Source organism: Suncus etruscus, chromosome 8, assembly GCF_024139225.1.
Source record: "Suncus etruscus isolate mSunEtr1 chromosome 8, mSunEtr1.pri.cur, whole genome shotgun sequence".
Taxonomy (NCBI): Eukaryota; Metazoa; Chordata; class Mammalia; order Eulipotyphla; family Soricidae; genus Suncus; species Suncus etruscus.
The window spans coordinates 94,160,025-94,172,305 of record NC_064855.1 but is presented as its reverse complement, the minus strand read 5'-3'; the positions used below and the strand labels follow the sequence as shown (position 1 = coordinate 94,172,305).

At 37.3% G+C, this 12,281-nt stretch overlaps 1 protein-coding gene across 1 annotated transcript in view; it reads left to right on the top strand.

Moving 5' to 3' along the window:
• Positions 1-10,128, top strand: part of MYCBP2 (MYC binding protein 2) — a 234,133-nt gene extending 224,005 nt beyond the window's left edge. Inside the window, exons 79-84 of the mRNA XM_049778932.1 lie at positions 361-549; positions 1,111-1,218; positions 2,916-3,125; positions 7,052-7,159; positions 8,206-8,371; positions 9,287-10,128. Coding sequence (XP_049634889.1) covers positions 361-549; positions 1,111-1,218; positions 2,916-3,125; positions 7,052-7,159; positions 8,206-8,371; positions 9,287-9,402 — 897 coding nt within the window. The 3' untranslated portion in view covers positions 9,403-10,128. The remainder of the gene's footprint in view (positions 1-360; positions 550-1,110; positions 1,219-2,915; positions 3,126-7,051; positions 7,160-8,205; positions 8,372-9,286) is intronic.
• The last annotated feature ends 2,153 nt before the right edge of the window (positions 10,129-12,281 follow it).

The following is a 12,281-nucleotide window of genomic DNA, read 5'->3' as shown; positions in this document are numbered from 1 at the left end:
ACCTTGATTACAAACATGATTGTGGTTGGGTTTCTGTCATGTAAAGAACACCCCCATCAGCAGTGCAACATTCCCATCACCAATGTCCCAATTCTCCCTTCTCCCTCACCCCACTCCCACCTTGTACTCTACACAGGCTTTCTATTTTTTTTATGTTGAGTGAAATTTGTAAACTACACTAAAAAAGGGTTTTGTTCACTTTGTATAGTCAGTTGTATAGTCAGAGTAAAAAAATTCTATGCTGTTATTTTGCTTAAAGTAAAGATCCCTGAAAGAATAATAGGAAATGTAATGTAATCGACATTTAACAGAATATGTTTTTTTGATACTTCATGTTCTTTCATCATTTATTTTTAATAGGAATATGCTAAGATAGCTTGTTGCAAGACCCATCCTTGTGGCCATCCATGTGGAGGTGTTAGAAATGAAGAACATTGTCTGCCCTGTCTGCATGGCTGTGATAAAAATGCTACCACACTGAAGCAGGATGCTGATGACATGTGTATGATATGTTTCACTGAGGCCCTCTCTGCAGCACCTGCCATTCAGGTTATTCTGGCTTTTGAAGTGTTAAACGCTGGGCTGGGGCTTAGCACCAATGAGAAGATCTGTTTATGCAGTTGTCACTGCTTCCTCAGGTTCAGTTCTGCTGCCACCTATGGTCAGTCAGCCAGCACCACCAGGGGGCATTCCTGATCCTAGAGCCGGGAACAGCTACTAAGCACCACTGTATGTGGTCCAAACCCCCAACTCAGAATGTTAATACTGTCTACATTTTAAAACAGGAAATATAAATATCCCTGACTTGGGCCCAAGTATGAAACTCTAGCTCAGTTGTCTTGTCTCAACAGGAGTGGCCCTCCATCCCCTTGAGCATTGTTTGGTGGTCCCTGTCCCCCACCCGACACACAAAAGACTAAGAACAGTTTAAGACCTAGGTGATATTAGCCAATGAAAAAAGAAATTGTTAGTTACATTGTAACTTTCTTTTATATTATAACTTTCTTTTTCTTACCTGCTCTAAGTAGATTCTTATATTCGATAATTAGCTAAGTTAACTAAGGCATTTATTGTTCTGTGTTCATATCCTTCTCTTTTCTTTATTTAAAGCTGGACTGTAGTCATGTATTCCACTTGCAATGTTGTCGACGAGTCTTGGAAAACAGATGGCTTGGTCCAAGGATAACATTTGGGTTTATATCCTGTCCCATTTGCAAGGTATTGAAAGATCTGATTTTGTCAACTATCTATTTATCTTCAATCTTTCAAAATTGTATCAGAATCTCTTGTCTTTCCAAATTTACTTTTCATCACCAACCCTGTCAATTTTCTGCTCTCATTATCCAGCTGGTCTTGAGAATAATCTAAGATCTCCATCTGTTACAGTGCATTTCAGAACAGCATTTTCCGTTATAAGCTGACAAAATTAAATTAAACATATTGCATAAAAATTCATTTAGACATCATCGTGCACTGAGACAGCACTACTTCCAGATCTACTGGTCAAAAATGACATGTCTGTGAGTGAGGACCAGGAAGAGTGAGTTTACAATACTTGTCACAAGAGAAAAATCTGAGCTTTCAGTGCCAGTAGCACAGATTCTTTTAAAACTCAGGTAACATAAGGAAAAATAGTATGAGATTTTGATGCACATCTTCTATAATATAAAATATCAAGTCAGTGGGCCAGAGCAGTGGCATAGGCAGTAGGGCGTTTGCCTTGCACACGGCCAACCCAGTAAATCCATCATAACTTAGGATGGACTAAGGTTCCATCCCCTAGCGTCCCGTATGGTCCCCCAAGCCAGGGACAATTTCTGAGCCCATGGCCTGGAGTAACCCCTGAGCATCACCAGGTGTGGCCCATAAACCGAAAAAAAAAATAGTCAGGGACTGGCGCAGTAGCACAGTAGTAGGGCATTTGCCTTGCACACAGCTGACTCAGGACGGACCTTGGTTTGATCCCCAGCATCCCATACGGTCCCCCAAGCTAGGAGCAATTTCTGAACGCATAGCCAAGAGTAACCTCTGAGCATCACTAGGTGTGGCTCCTTCTCTCTTCCAAAAAATCAAGTCAACTTTGCAAGCTAAGTAAAATTAGCTTTAAAAACTTTAAGAGGGGCTGGAGCAATAGTACAGCAGTAGGGTGTTTGCCTTACACACGGCCAACCCAGTAAAAGAATATGACTGATAATGTCTTAATCCTTTGTGCTCTATAAACTTTTCCTATTTTTTTATTCAAATGTGCAGACTGGTTTAAAGGTAAAATTCTTTTTTTTATTTTTTTTTTATTTTTGGTTTTTGGGCCACACCCAGCGGTGCTCAGGGGTGACTCCTGACTGTCTGCTCAGAAACAGCTCCTGGCAGGCACGGGGGACCATATGGGACACCGGGATTCAAACCAACCACCTTTGGTCCTGGATCAGCTGCTTGCAAGGCAAAAACCACTGTGCTATCTCTCCAGGCCCCAAAGGTAGAATTCTTGTGAGAATACACTCACATGTACATACACATGTACACACAAAGTTATATATATTTCAGATCCAGGAAATACAGAGTAATAAATAGAATTTTCACATAGTGATCATGTGTTCATTTTCTGTATACTTTGTAGAAAATAAGCACTTGTGGATTCATAAGATTTTTTTTATTTCATTGAAATAATATTTTATAGTTTGTGCATACATCTCTGTAAATCACCATCTGTATATACTAGCAAAGAATAGTTAATACATTTTTTTAAATTTAAGAATTTAAATTCTAATAGTAGAATATAGGATTATTTTTAAATGGGTTTTTATTTAGAAAACATTTACTATCTTGTTATTTCCCAGCACAGTACTTACTTGGCATTAGTACACACTATTAAATTATAAGTGATTCTGTTAATAATGTTCACTGTTTTCAAATTTCAGAACAAAATTAATCATACAGTATTAAAGGACTTGCTTGATCCAATAAAAGAGCTCTATGAGGATGTACGAAGAAAAGCCTTAATGAGATTGGAATATGAAGGTCTGCATAAGAGTGAAGCTATCACAACTCCTGGTGTGAGATTTTACAATGATCCAGCTGGCTATGCTATGAATAGATATGCATATTATGTCTGTTACAAGTGCAGAAAGGTATGTTATATAGTAAACTCAGAATTTTTATGAACTTAAAATGTAATTGAATTGTATAGTAATAATTACTAAGTTTTATGGCTAACATTCAGATTGATAAAGTTTGGAATTTAGGATTACATTTTACATTGGGATGAATAAATTTGTCTTAAGATCTCATTTGCCTTAGGGGTCAGGGTGATAATATGGTAAGTAAGGTGATTACCTGGCATGTGACTAAACAAATTTTGATCTCTCAGGATTCCATATATGGTCCCCTGAGCACCTCCAGGAGTAATTCCTGAGTTCAGAGCTAGGAATAACCCCTAAGAATTGTTGAATGTGACCCAAAAGCAAAAAACCAAAAAATTATTTTCTGCCTTTTATTTACCAAAACATATATTTCTTCTGTACACAAGCTTTTTTCCATCAGTAATAACCTCCTATTTAACAAATCCAGTTACCGATAATTCCTAAATAAAATGCTCTTTCTCGGTGTTTTGGCCATTCCATTTAAAAAGTTACTGCTTCTTTGGTTTTCTTTTGATATCTTTCTTTCTGGATTTTTGTCTTTTGTTGCTTGTGTATTTTGGTTTGGTTTGATTTTAGTTTTGGGGAGACCACACCTGGTAGTGTTCAGAGGCTGCTCTCTGCTCTATCTTCAGAATAATGGTGCTGAAGGGCCTACAAAATACAAGAGATTGGACTTGGACCTCCTGCATGAAAAAGTTTTGTTTAATCCTTTTAGCTATCTCTTCAGCCCCTTTCTGCTCATTTACTCATAATGCCTTTAAAAGGTTTCTTTCTGTTCACCTATATCCTCTGTGTCTTGTTCTCCCAGACTCTAATCTTACTTAATAATACTCATTATCTCGATAACTTCCTGTACATTCATGCTTTCACCTACCACCAGCATGTTTCTGAAGTTTCTAAATCATTGAAAGGTAGATGGCTTGGTAGATGGTAGACCTTTGGATGTCTCATAGTTCTCAAGGCTAGTAGCAGTCATCAGTTCTGACTCACTCAGTCTCCAGTGTTGATTTTCAATGTCCTATCAGTTCTGACTGAAAAATTCTTGAGTCCATTTTTTTCTTTCTATCCTTTCTTTAGTAATCCTGATCATTTTTGTAGATAATTGTAGTGGCCTGCTGTGTTAATCCTCAAGAACCCATCTATTTTATCTTTTACACTCAAATGGCTATTAGTGAATTAATACTTTGAAATCTCAACTCTGTAATTCTTTTTCTTTAATAGTCCTACCAGAGCACTACAGTCTTATCTCCCAACATACTATCTTTTTTTATGGTTTTTTGGGTCACACCTGGCTGTGCTCAGGGATTACTCCTGACTCTACACTCAGAAATCACTCCTGGCAGGCTTGGGGAACCATATGGGATGCCAGGATTCAAACCACCATCCTTCTGCTTGCAAGGCAAATGCCCTACCTCCATGCTATCTCTCCGGCCCCCCAACACATTATCTGTGTTGCATGCGATAGTGTAACAAAATTCTCCGGACTATTCAATGCCATCACATAACCTATCGCTCTGCCATGTACTTCTGCCTCTACTTGACCCCATATTCCCTGCATGATTGAACCTATCAAATACTTCTGGTTTCAGAATGGGTCTTATCTCCTCTGTAATATTATCAGGTCTTATTACCCCTTATTACCATTCTTATAGGACTTGTCATTCTGTATTACTAAGATTACTAGTCTCTACTCCACTTGGTACTTCTAGGAGACCAAATACTACTGTGCTTTTGTGGATTGTTTGTTTGTTGTAGTTTCTAGTGCTTGATACCTAGAAGTTAATTAGAAAATAGAGTAAAAAAATAAGATGCATTCATAGTCTCCCACTGGAAAAAGAAAATACAGTTAACAAATGGAAAGATAAGTAAAATGATAGTCAGAAAGGAAGGTCAGAGATAGTAAGATAGTATAGTAGATAAATCCCTCTTCTTGCATGCAGCCAATCCTGGGTTCTATCCAAGGCATCACCAGGAATGATCCTCAGCATCACAGGGCATGGCCCAAAATAATGAAAGGGAAAAAATTACCTGAAAGAGAGATAGATACAGCAAATACATATTCAGAAAGTCAAGCAGAGAATATAAGACAATTAAAACAGTTGAAATGACCATCAAGCCCCAGGACAAAGGAAATATTTCTCAGGCCATATTTAACTTGTAGGCAACCATTTATTTATAACCTCTATGAATGGAGCCTATCCTTTGACCTGTTTTTCTAGTACAGATAATAGATTTATATTGAGTCATCTTTCTTATCCTCAAACAACAGACATAGTTTTTTGATCATGAAACATGTCATGCATAATGCCCCAATTATACTTGACCTTTCCTGTTTTACTCTCAAATAAAAATGTACATAAACTGTCTATTGTAATATCTATTCAATGTCTGTTCCATATTACTGAATCTTTGAATGTAGCATGTTTTTATAAATAAGAATAGTATTCTGAAATAAATTTCCCTTTCCAAAATTTACCTTTCTGTTTTAAATTTTTCTGTATATTAAAGTTGATATTTTAAGGGCCAGAGCAATAATAGTCCAAGAGGAAGGCATTTGCCTTTTATGTGACCTGTTCAAGTTCAATCCCCGTTATCTTCAGGAGTTACTGCTGAGTGCAGAGCCAGAAATAACCACTGTGCCTTGCCAGGTATGGCACAAAGACAAAAACAATTGAGCAAAGTTGATGTTTTGAGACAGAGAAATAGTACAGAGATTAGGCACTTTTCTTGCATGCAGCTGGCCTTGATTCAATCCTCCATACCACATGCTTCCCTGCAGTATCTCTAGCCTGCAGGCTACAGCCCTACAGTACCTTGAGCACTACTACATGTGTCCAGGGCAGCCTTGACCTTCCTGAACACTGCTTGGAAGAGTCCCCTAAAAAGATTATTCCACTTAATCTTGTACCCGTAAATAATTTTGGTATATTTTTAGTTGTAAAATTTGGGAATTTCTAAGTATTTAGTCTTTTGAAATGAGAAAGTTTACTCAACTCTTTTATTGAAAATAGTTTCTAGGGCTGGAGAGATAGCATGGAGGTAAGGCGTTTGCCTTGCATGCAGAAGGACGGTGGTTTGAATCCCAGCATCCCATATGGTCCCTCGGGCCTGCCAGGAGTGATTTCTGAGTGTAAAGCCAAGAGTAACCCCTGAGCGCTGCTGGGTGTGACCCAAAATCACACACACACACACACACACACACACACACACACACACACACACACACACACACATCTATACACACACACAAGAAAATAGCTTCTGTTTGCTGCTTCATATCTTGTTCACGTTTTTTTTTTCCTTCTTTTGTTTGTTTATTTGCTTTTTGTTACTTTGGGCCACACCTAGCAGTGCTTGGGGCCTATTCCTCGCACTAGCTCTGCACTCAGGAATTATTCCTGATGGGCTTATTGCACCGTATTGAATGCCCAGGATTGAACCTAGGTCAATCGCATGAAAGGCAAGCACCCGACCCATAGTACTGTCTTTTCGACCCTGTTCTATATTTATTTTATTTTTGTTTAGGGGGAGTGGAGGTGTTGGGGTGGTTGGAGGAGTTGATCATATTCTGCAATGCTCAGGGATCACTCTTAAAGCCACTCAGAGGACCAGAACCAGAGATGACCTTGTCAAAGCAAGTGCCTGATCCTTTGTGCGATTTTTATGCCCCCTCTTTAATCATTTTTAATAATATAATGTTTGAAACTTTTACTTTAAGCATTATTTCAATCTATAATTAAAAAAGCCTCATTTTTTCACTCTGATTTGCCCTGTAGACAGCATCATAATCACCACTTAGCATTAAAAAGGGTTGTCTAATAGGCAGTAGAATTTTCTCAGACTATTTGCCCATGAAGGATCTCTCATGATGGCATCTCTCTTCCTGCTGTAATATGAATGTGTTCTCTCCATAGGCCTATTTTGGTGGTGAAGCTCGCTGCGATGCTGAAGCTGGACAAGGAGATGATTATGATCCCAGAGAGCTTATTTGTGGTGCCTGTTCGGATGTGTCAAGGGCTCAGGTGGGAAGAACTTACTAGAAATATTTGAGTTCGGGGCTGGAGAGATAACGCAGCGGTAGGGCATTTGCCTTGCACCCAGCCAACGCAGGACCTACCCGGGTTTGTTCCCCAGCATCCCACATGGTCCCCCGAGCATGCCAGGAGCGATTTCTGAGCACAGAGCCAGGAGTAAGGCCTGAGCGCCGCCAGGTGTGGCCTAAAATCAAAAAAGAAATATTTTGAGTTCTTTTTAAATAAAACTGGTTATCTCTAAACCTATGTACTTTTTGGTTTGTTCTGAGGCTATACCAGGCAGTGTTCAGGGCTTTCTTCTGGCTCTGTACTTAATTTAAGCACCACTCCTGGGCCAAGGAACCATTTGGAGTGCTGGAGACTTAGACCCAAATCAGTCATGTGCAAGGCAAGCACCTTACCTGCAGTACAATCCTTCTGATTGTAAATCTGCACACTTAAGTTATCTCCTTAGGGATATCCCCTTACATATTATTCTATGTAATAATAGATAAAGATGTATCTTTGAGAGAGATAGAGGAAGTAACTTTTTTTAACTTGATGAAACATTCACAATGGCTAATAGTAATGATAAAGTTATGATTAGGGCATATCTACATCTCTCTCTTCCCCCTCTCTCTACTATCTCCACTCTCCTTTCTTTCCCCCTCTCTCCCCTCTTCTCTCTCCCCTCTCTCCGAACTCTCCCCTCTAGCTTCTCTCCCCTCTCCTCTCTCGCCTATATCTCTCCTCTCTCCCCTCTCTCCTCTCTCTCACCTATATCTCTCCTCTCTTTCTCTTTCTCTCAAAAGAGAAAGAAAGAAACAAAAAAACAAAAAGAAAAAAAAGTTATGATTAGGACTTTGGTCTTTGTTCAGACATTTTGAGCAAAGCCAGATTTTTATTCACTTTTCATTACCTCATTATTACAGTTCTTCATACACTTTTATTGCGCAAATCATGTTTTTCTATCAGTTTTGATGGGCCTTTGAACTGTGTCTTAGTCCAATTGAAATAGCTCACTGTAATAGTATCTCTATTTTTGTTTTCTACAGATGTGTCCAAAACATGGCACGGACTTTTTGGAATATAAATGCCGCTATTGCTGTTCAGTGGCTGTCTTTTTCTGTTTTGGAACAACACATTTTTGTAATGCTTGTCATGATGATTTTCAAAGGATGACTAGCATTCCTAAGGAAGAGCTGCCACACTGTCCTGCAGGTATGCTTTTGTTATCTTTCAAACTCACTGGTGCATGTGGTATCTAGTTTTAATTAGTTTTGAACTTTAATGTATTAGATCTCTTGGGAACTGAGAAACAAGACACCTAAAAATTAGTGAAAGTATTACTAGCCAGTACAGAAGACCCATGTAAAGATTAATATCCCGAATTGGAACTATTTTAAAGAATTTTACTATTTTGGGAGAACTCTGGAACCAGTTATGCCATAGAATAGACAATAGATTTGTTCTGAAATTTCTGGGTATTTGCAGCATAGTGGGCATTAGGGAATTTAGGGGAAGCCCCTGGTATACAGAAGAGATGTATTTGGAGATATAAGTCTAGCAAAAAGAAATATGAAATCAAAAAGAAACTGAAAAAAAACCATAGTCAGAGAAGTTTTTTCACAGTGGTGTAGCTTGTCAGGCTTCACAGAATTCCTGCAGTGGTGGAGGTAGAAGGAATAAATGTGATCATAGGAAAGAACAAACCACATACATACAGAGCAAATAATCTTCAATAGTTTCTCATTATTTTTCCTGCAAATTGTTTTTCTTAGAATTATTTTCTGCGAGACTAAATTTAGGGATTTTATGACCATTTTTTATATTGTTTTGGCTAACTCATTAATTTTAAAAGAATCTATTGCATATAATAGATATATAATAGATATAGAATTCTGTGTATAGGAACCCTTCTCATATCCTCTGTGTGTGTGCTTGCATGCATTTTATGATACCCATATTTTTATCATGAACTATTTTCATTAGTGGGTAGAAGAAAAAAATAATTTTTATTTGTAAAACTGGTTATGTTCTTTCTTTGAGTAACTTTTTAATGATATACTACATAAGGTTTCTTTATGATTATTTTTTTTTAATTATATTCTTTTGCCTCCTTCAAAATTTATGCAGGTCCCAAAGGCAAACAATTAGAAGGAACTGAATGTCCACTCCATGTGGTTCATCCACCCACTGGGGAAGAGTTTGCTCTGGGTTGTGGAGTGTGCAGAAATGCCCACACATTTTAGAACATTCAGATTCCTTTCTTCAAAGAGAAAAGTTGCCTTCATCCTCCAAGTGGATGCGGTGAGGTTAAAACACTGCTCAGGATAAGGACGGGACCATTTTTACATCCATAGGAATGAACCATTCATACTGCAAGAAGGATGCCAAATACCATGTACATAATTCTTGCTATGAAAAAAAATTTCCATGACCTTTGGTTTTATCTTTTGTTGAACCAAGACATCAAAATTGTGAGGTGTTTGCATGTGGCCATTACCGTCATTGGCCTGATGAAGCATTGGACATTTATAGATAATTGATCTAAAAGAGTCGCCATGCCCATGGACTAAGAATGATGCTGGCTTTTAAGCAAAAAAAAAAAAAGAAAAAGAATCATTGTTTATTGTATACTGCCTTTTTGTAATCCTGTACAATTGCATCACGGGTGGGGATAAAAAGAGGAATATTCTGGTTTATTTCCTAGACTGTTATTTAAAAAAAAATTGTGTTAGGAGGGCATATAAATGTAATAAGTATCACATTGTATATAAAGATATCAATGTTTGTCCTGTATAAGAATTACTAAATTACAAACACAGTTTCATTTAAACTTCTAGGTTAAGTTTGAGCCTGAAATTTTAATGAAGTGCAATACTGTGTGTGCCTCATTATCTTGCAGCTGTAAACATATTGGAATGTATATGTCAATAAACCACTGTACATTTTTATACAGTGATAAAGTCTAACAACTGTGTAAAGTATTACTTAAGAAACAGATTTTAAATGTTTCATTGTTACTGTCTTGGTGCCATACCCAGCGCATCTGTGCTCAAGAATTAATCCTGGCTCTGCACCTAGAAATCACTCCTACCAAAAAAAAAAATAGAAATCACTCCTACCAGACTTGGGGGACCAAATGGGATGCTACAGGTCAACTGCATGCAAAACAAGTGCTCTACCCCCTATACTACCTCTCTTGGCGCTCATATTTTTAAATTCAAAGCCTACAAAAAAGTCTGTCCTCCTTTAGTGCAAATAGATATGATATAGATATGTACAGATATGTGTACATAATAGACATATGCTAGATACTGGATAAAACATTTAGTAAATTGTCTAGTATATTATTAGCAAGGACTTTTCATAGCTTTTTTATTTTATTATCAATTTTATAAATTTTTATTGGTTTACAATACTGTAAAATTTTAAGAATGCAGTTCATTTACCTAAGTATATTTGTCTTGCCTGTACCCAACACCAAAATTCTATCACCACAATAATTTCAAAAAGGCTTCCTCTATCCTTTATTTCAAGCCTTTTTTCCTATTCTCTCTGATAACTACCACGTTCTTCAAAGTCTAAAAATTATTCTTTTTTTTGGGGCGGGGGTTGGGCCACACCTGGCACAGCAGGAGTTACTCCTGGTTATCTGCTCAGAAATAGCTCCTGGCAGGCATGGGGGCCATATGGGACACCGGGATTTGAACCAACCACCTTAGGTTCTGGGCCAGCTGCTTGCAAGGCAAACGCCGCTGTGCTATCTCTACAGCTTATTCCTGGCTCAGTGTTCAGAGGGCCATATGATACTAGTGATCAAACTGTCTGCAGCATACAAGATAAGAATGGACCTTTCCCTGTGTACTATATCTCTGGCCCTCTGAGTCCATTTTTAGTGAATCCTGATATTCGATGTTAAATAGTGATGTTTTATTAGAGGATGAGGAGAGTATGGCTATTCAGTTTTCCCAGAAACATATAAGATGAAAAGATTTTCTTTTTTGTGTGTTCTTGGCCCTTTTCATTGTTTCAGTGCTTCATGTATGTGTGAATTTATTTCTAGGCTGTCTTGTGTGTTTCATTTGTGTGCCTGTTTTTTGTTTCAATATAATTCTGTTTTCTTTTAAATGCTATACTGTTTTAATTACTGTTGCCTTTATAACATAATTTGAAGTCAGGAAAATAGAGATTCATTTTTCTACTTTTATTTCAAAATTGCCAAGGAGATTTTCAGGGGCTTTTATGGCTTCATACATGTTTTTGAATTGTTCTATATCTTTGTAGAATGGTATTCAAATTTTTGGTTTTGGTTTGGGCCACACCCGGTGGAGCTCAGGTGTTACTCCTGGAAAAGCGCTCAGAAATCACTCATGGCTGGGGAGCCAGGATGAATGCCAGGGATTGAACCCAGATCCTTCCTGGGGGAGCCATATTCAAGGCAAATGCCCTACTGCTGCTGTACTATGTCTCCGGCCCTGGTATTGACATTTTTGATTAATTCAAATTAATCAATCTACATTGCATTAAGTAAGATGGCTATTTGAATTATTTTTTCTCTATCAATTCATAAATAAACTTTCTATTTCTTTATGCCTCCTACTTCTAAGCATCTTATTTCTTTCTTAGACATTTCTTTCAATGTCTAAGCATCTTCTAAACCTAAATTTTTCACCTTTTTTTGTTAGGTTCACTCAAGATATTTTACTGTTCTTTTTATTCTAGAATAAATTTTTTTTAATTTCCCATTCCTTTTACTATTTGCATATAGGAATATAATAGCTGTATATTGACTTTTTATTCTACTGTGCTGAACATTAATAAATAATTTTATGTTAGGCTTTTTTATATTTGTATATATCTATGTAATTTGCACATAGGGACAGTTTTCTTTCTTTCCTAACCTGAATTCTTTCATATTTTCAAGTGATTTTTTTTCAGCCATTTGACAAGATTTTGTGTTTTCTCTTTATCATATGTGCATTTAAGTAATTTATGTATATTGAGCCATCCTGTAACCCTGAGATAAATCCCCTTGATCATGAAAAATAATTCCCTTCAAGTGTTGTTGAATTCAATTTACTAATATTTTGTTGAAATTTTTGCATCTATATTCATCAATTATAAC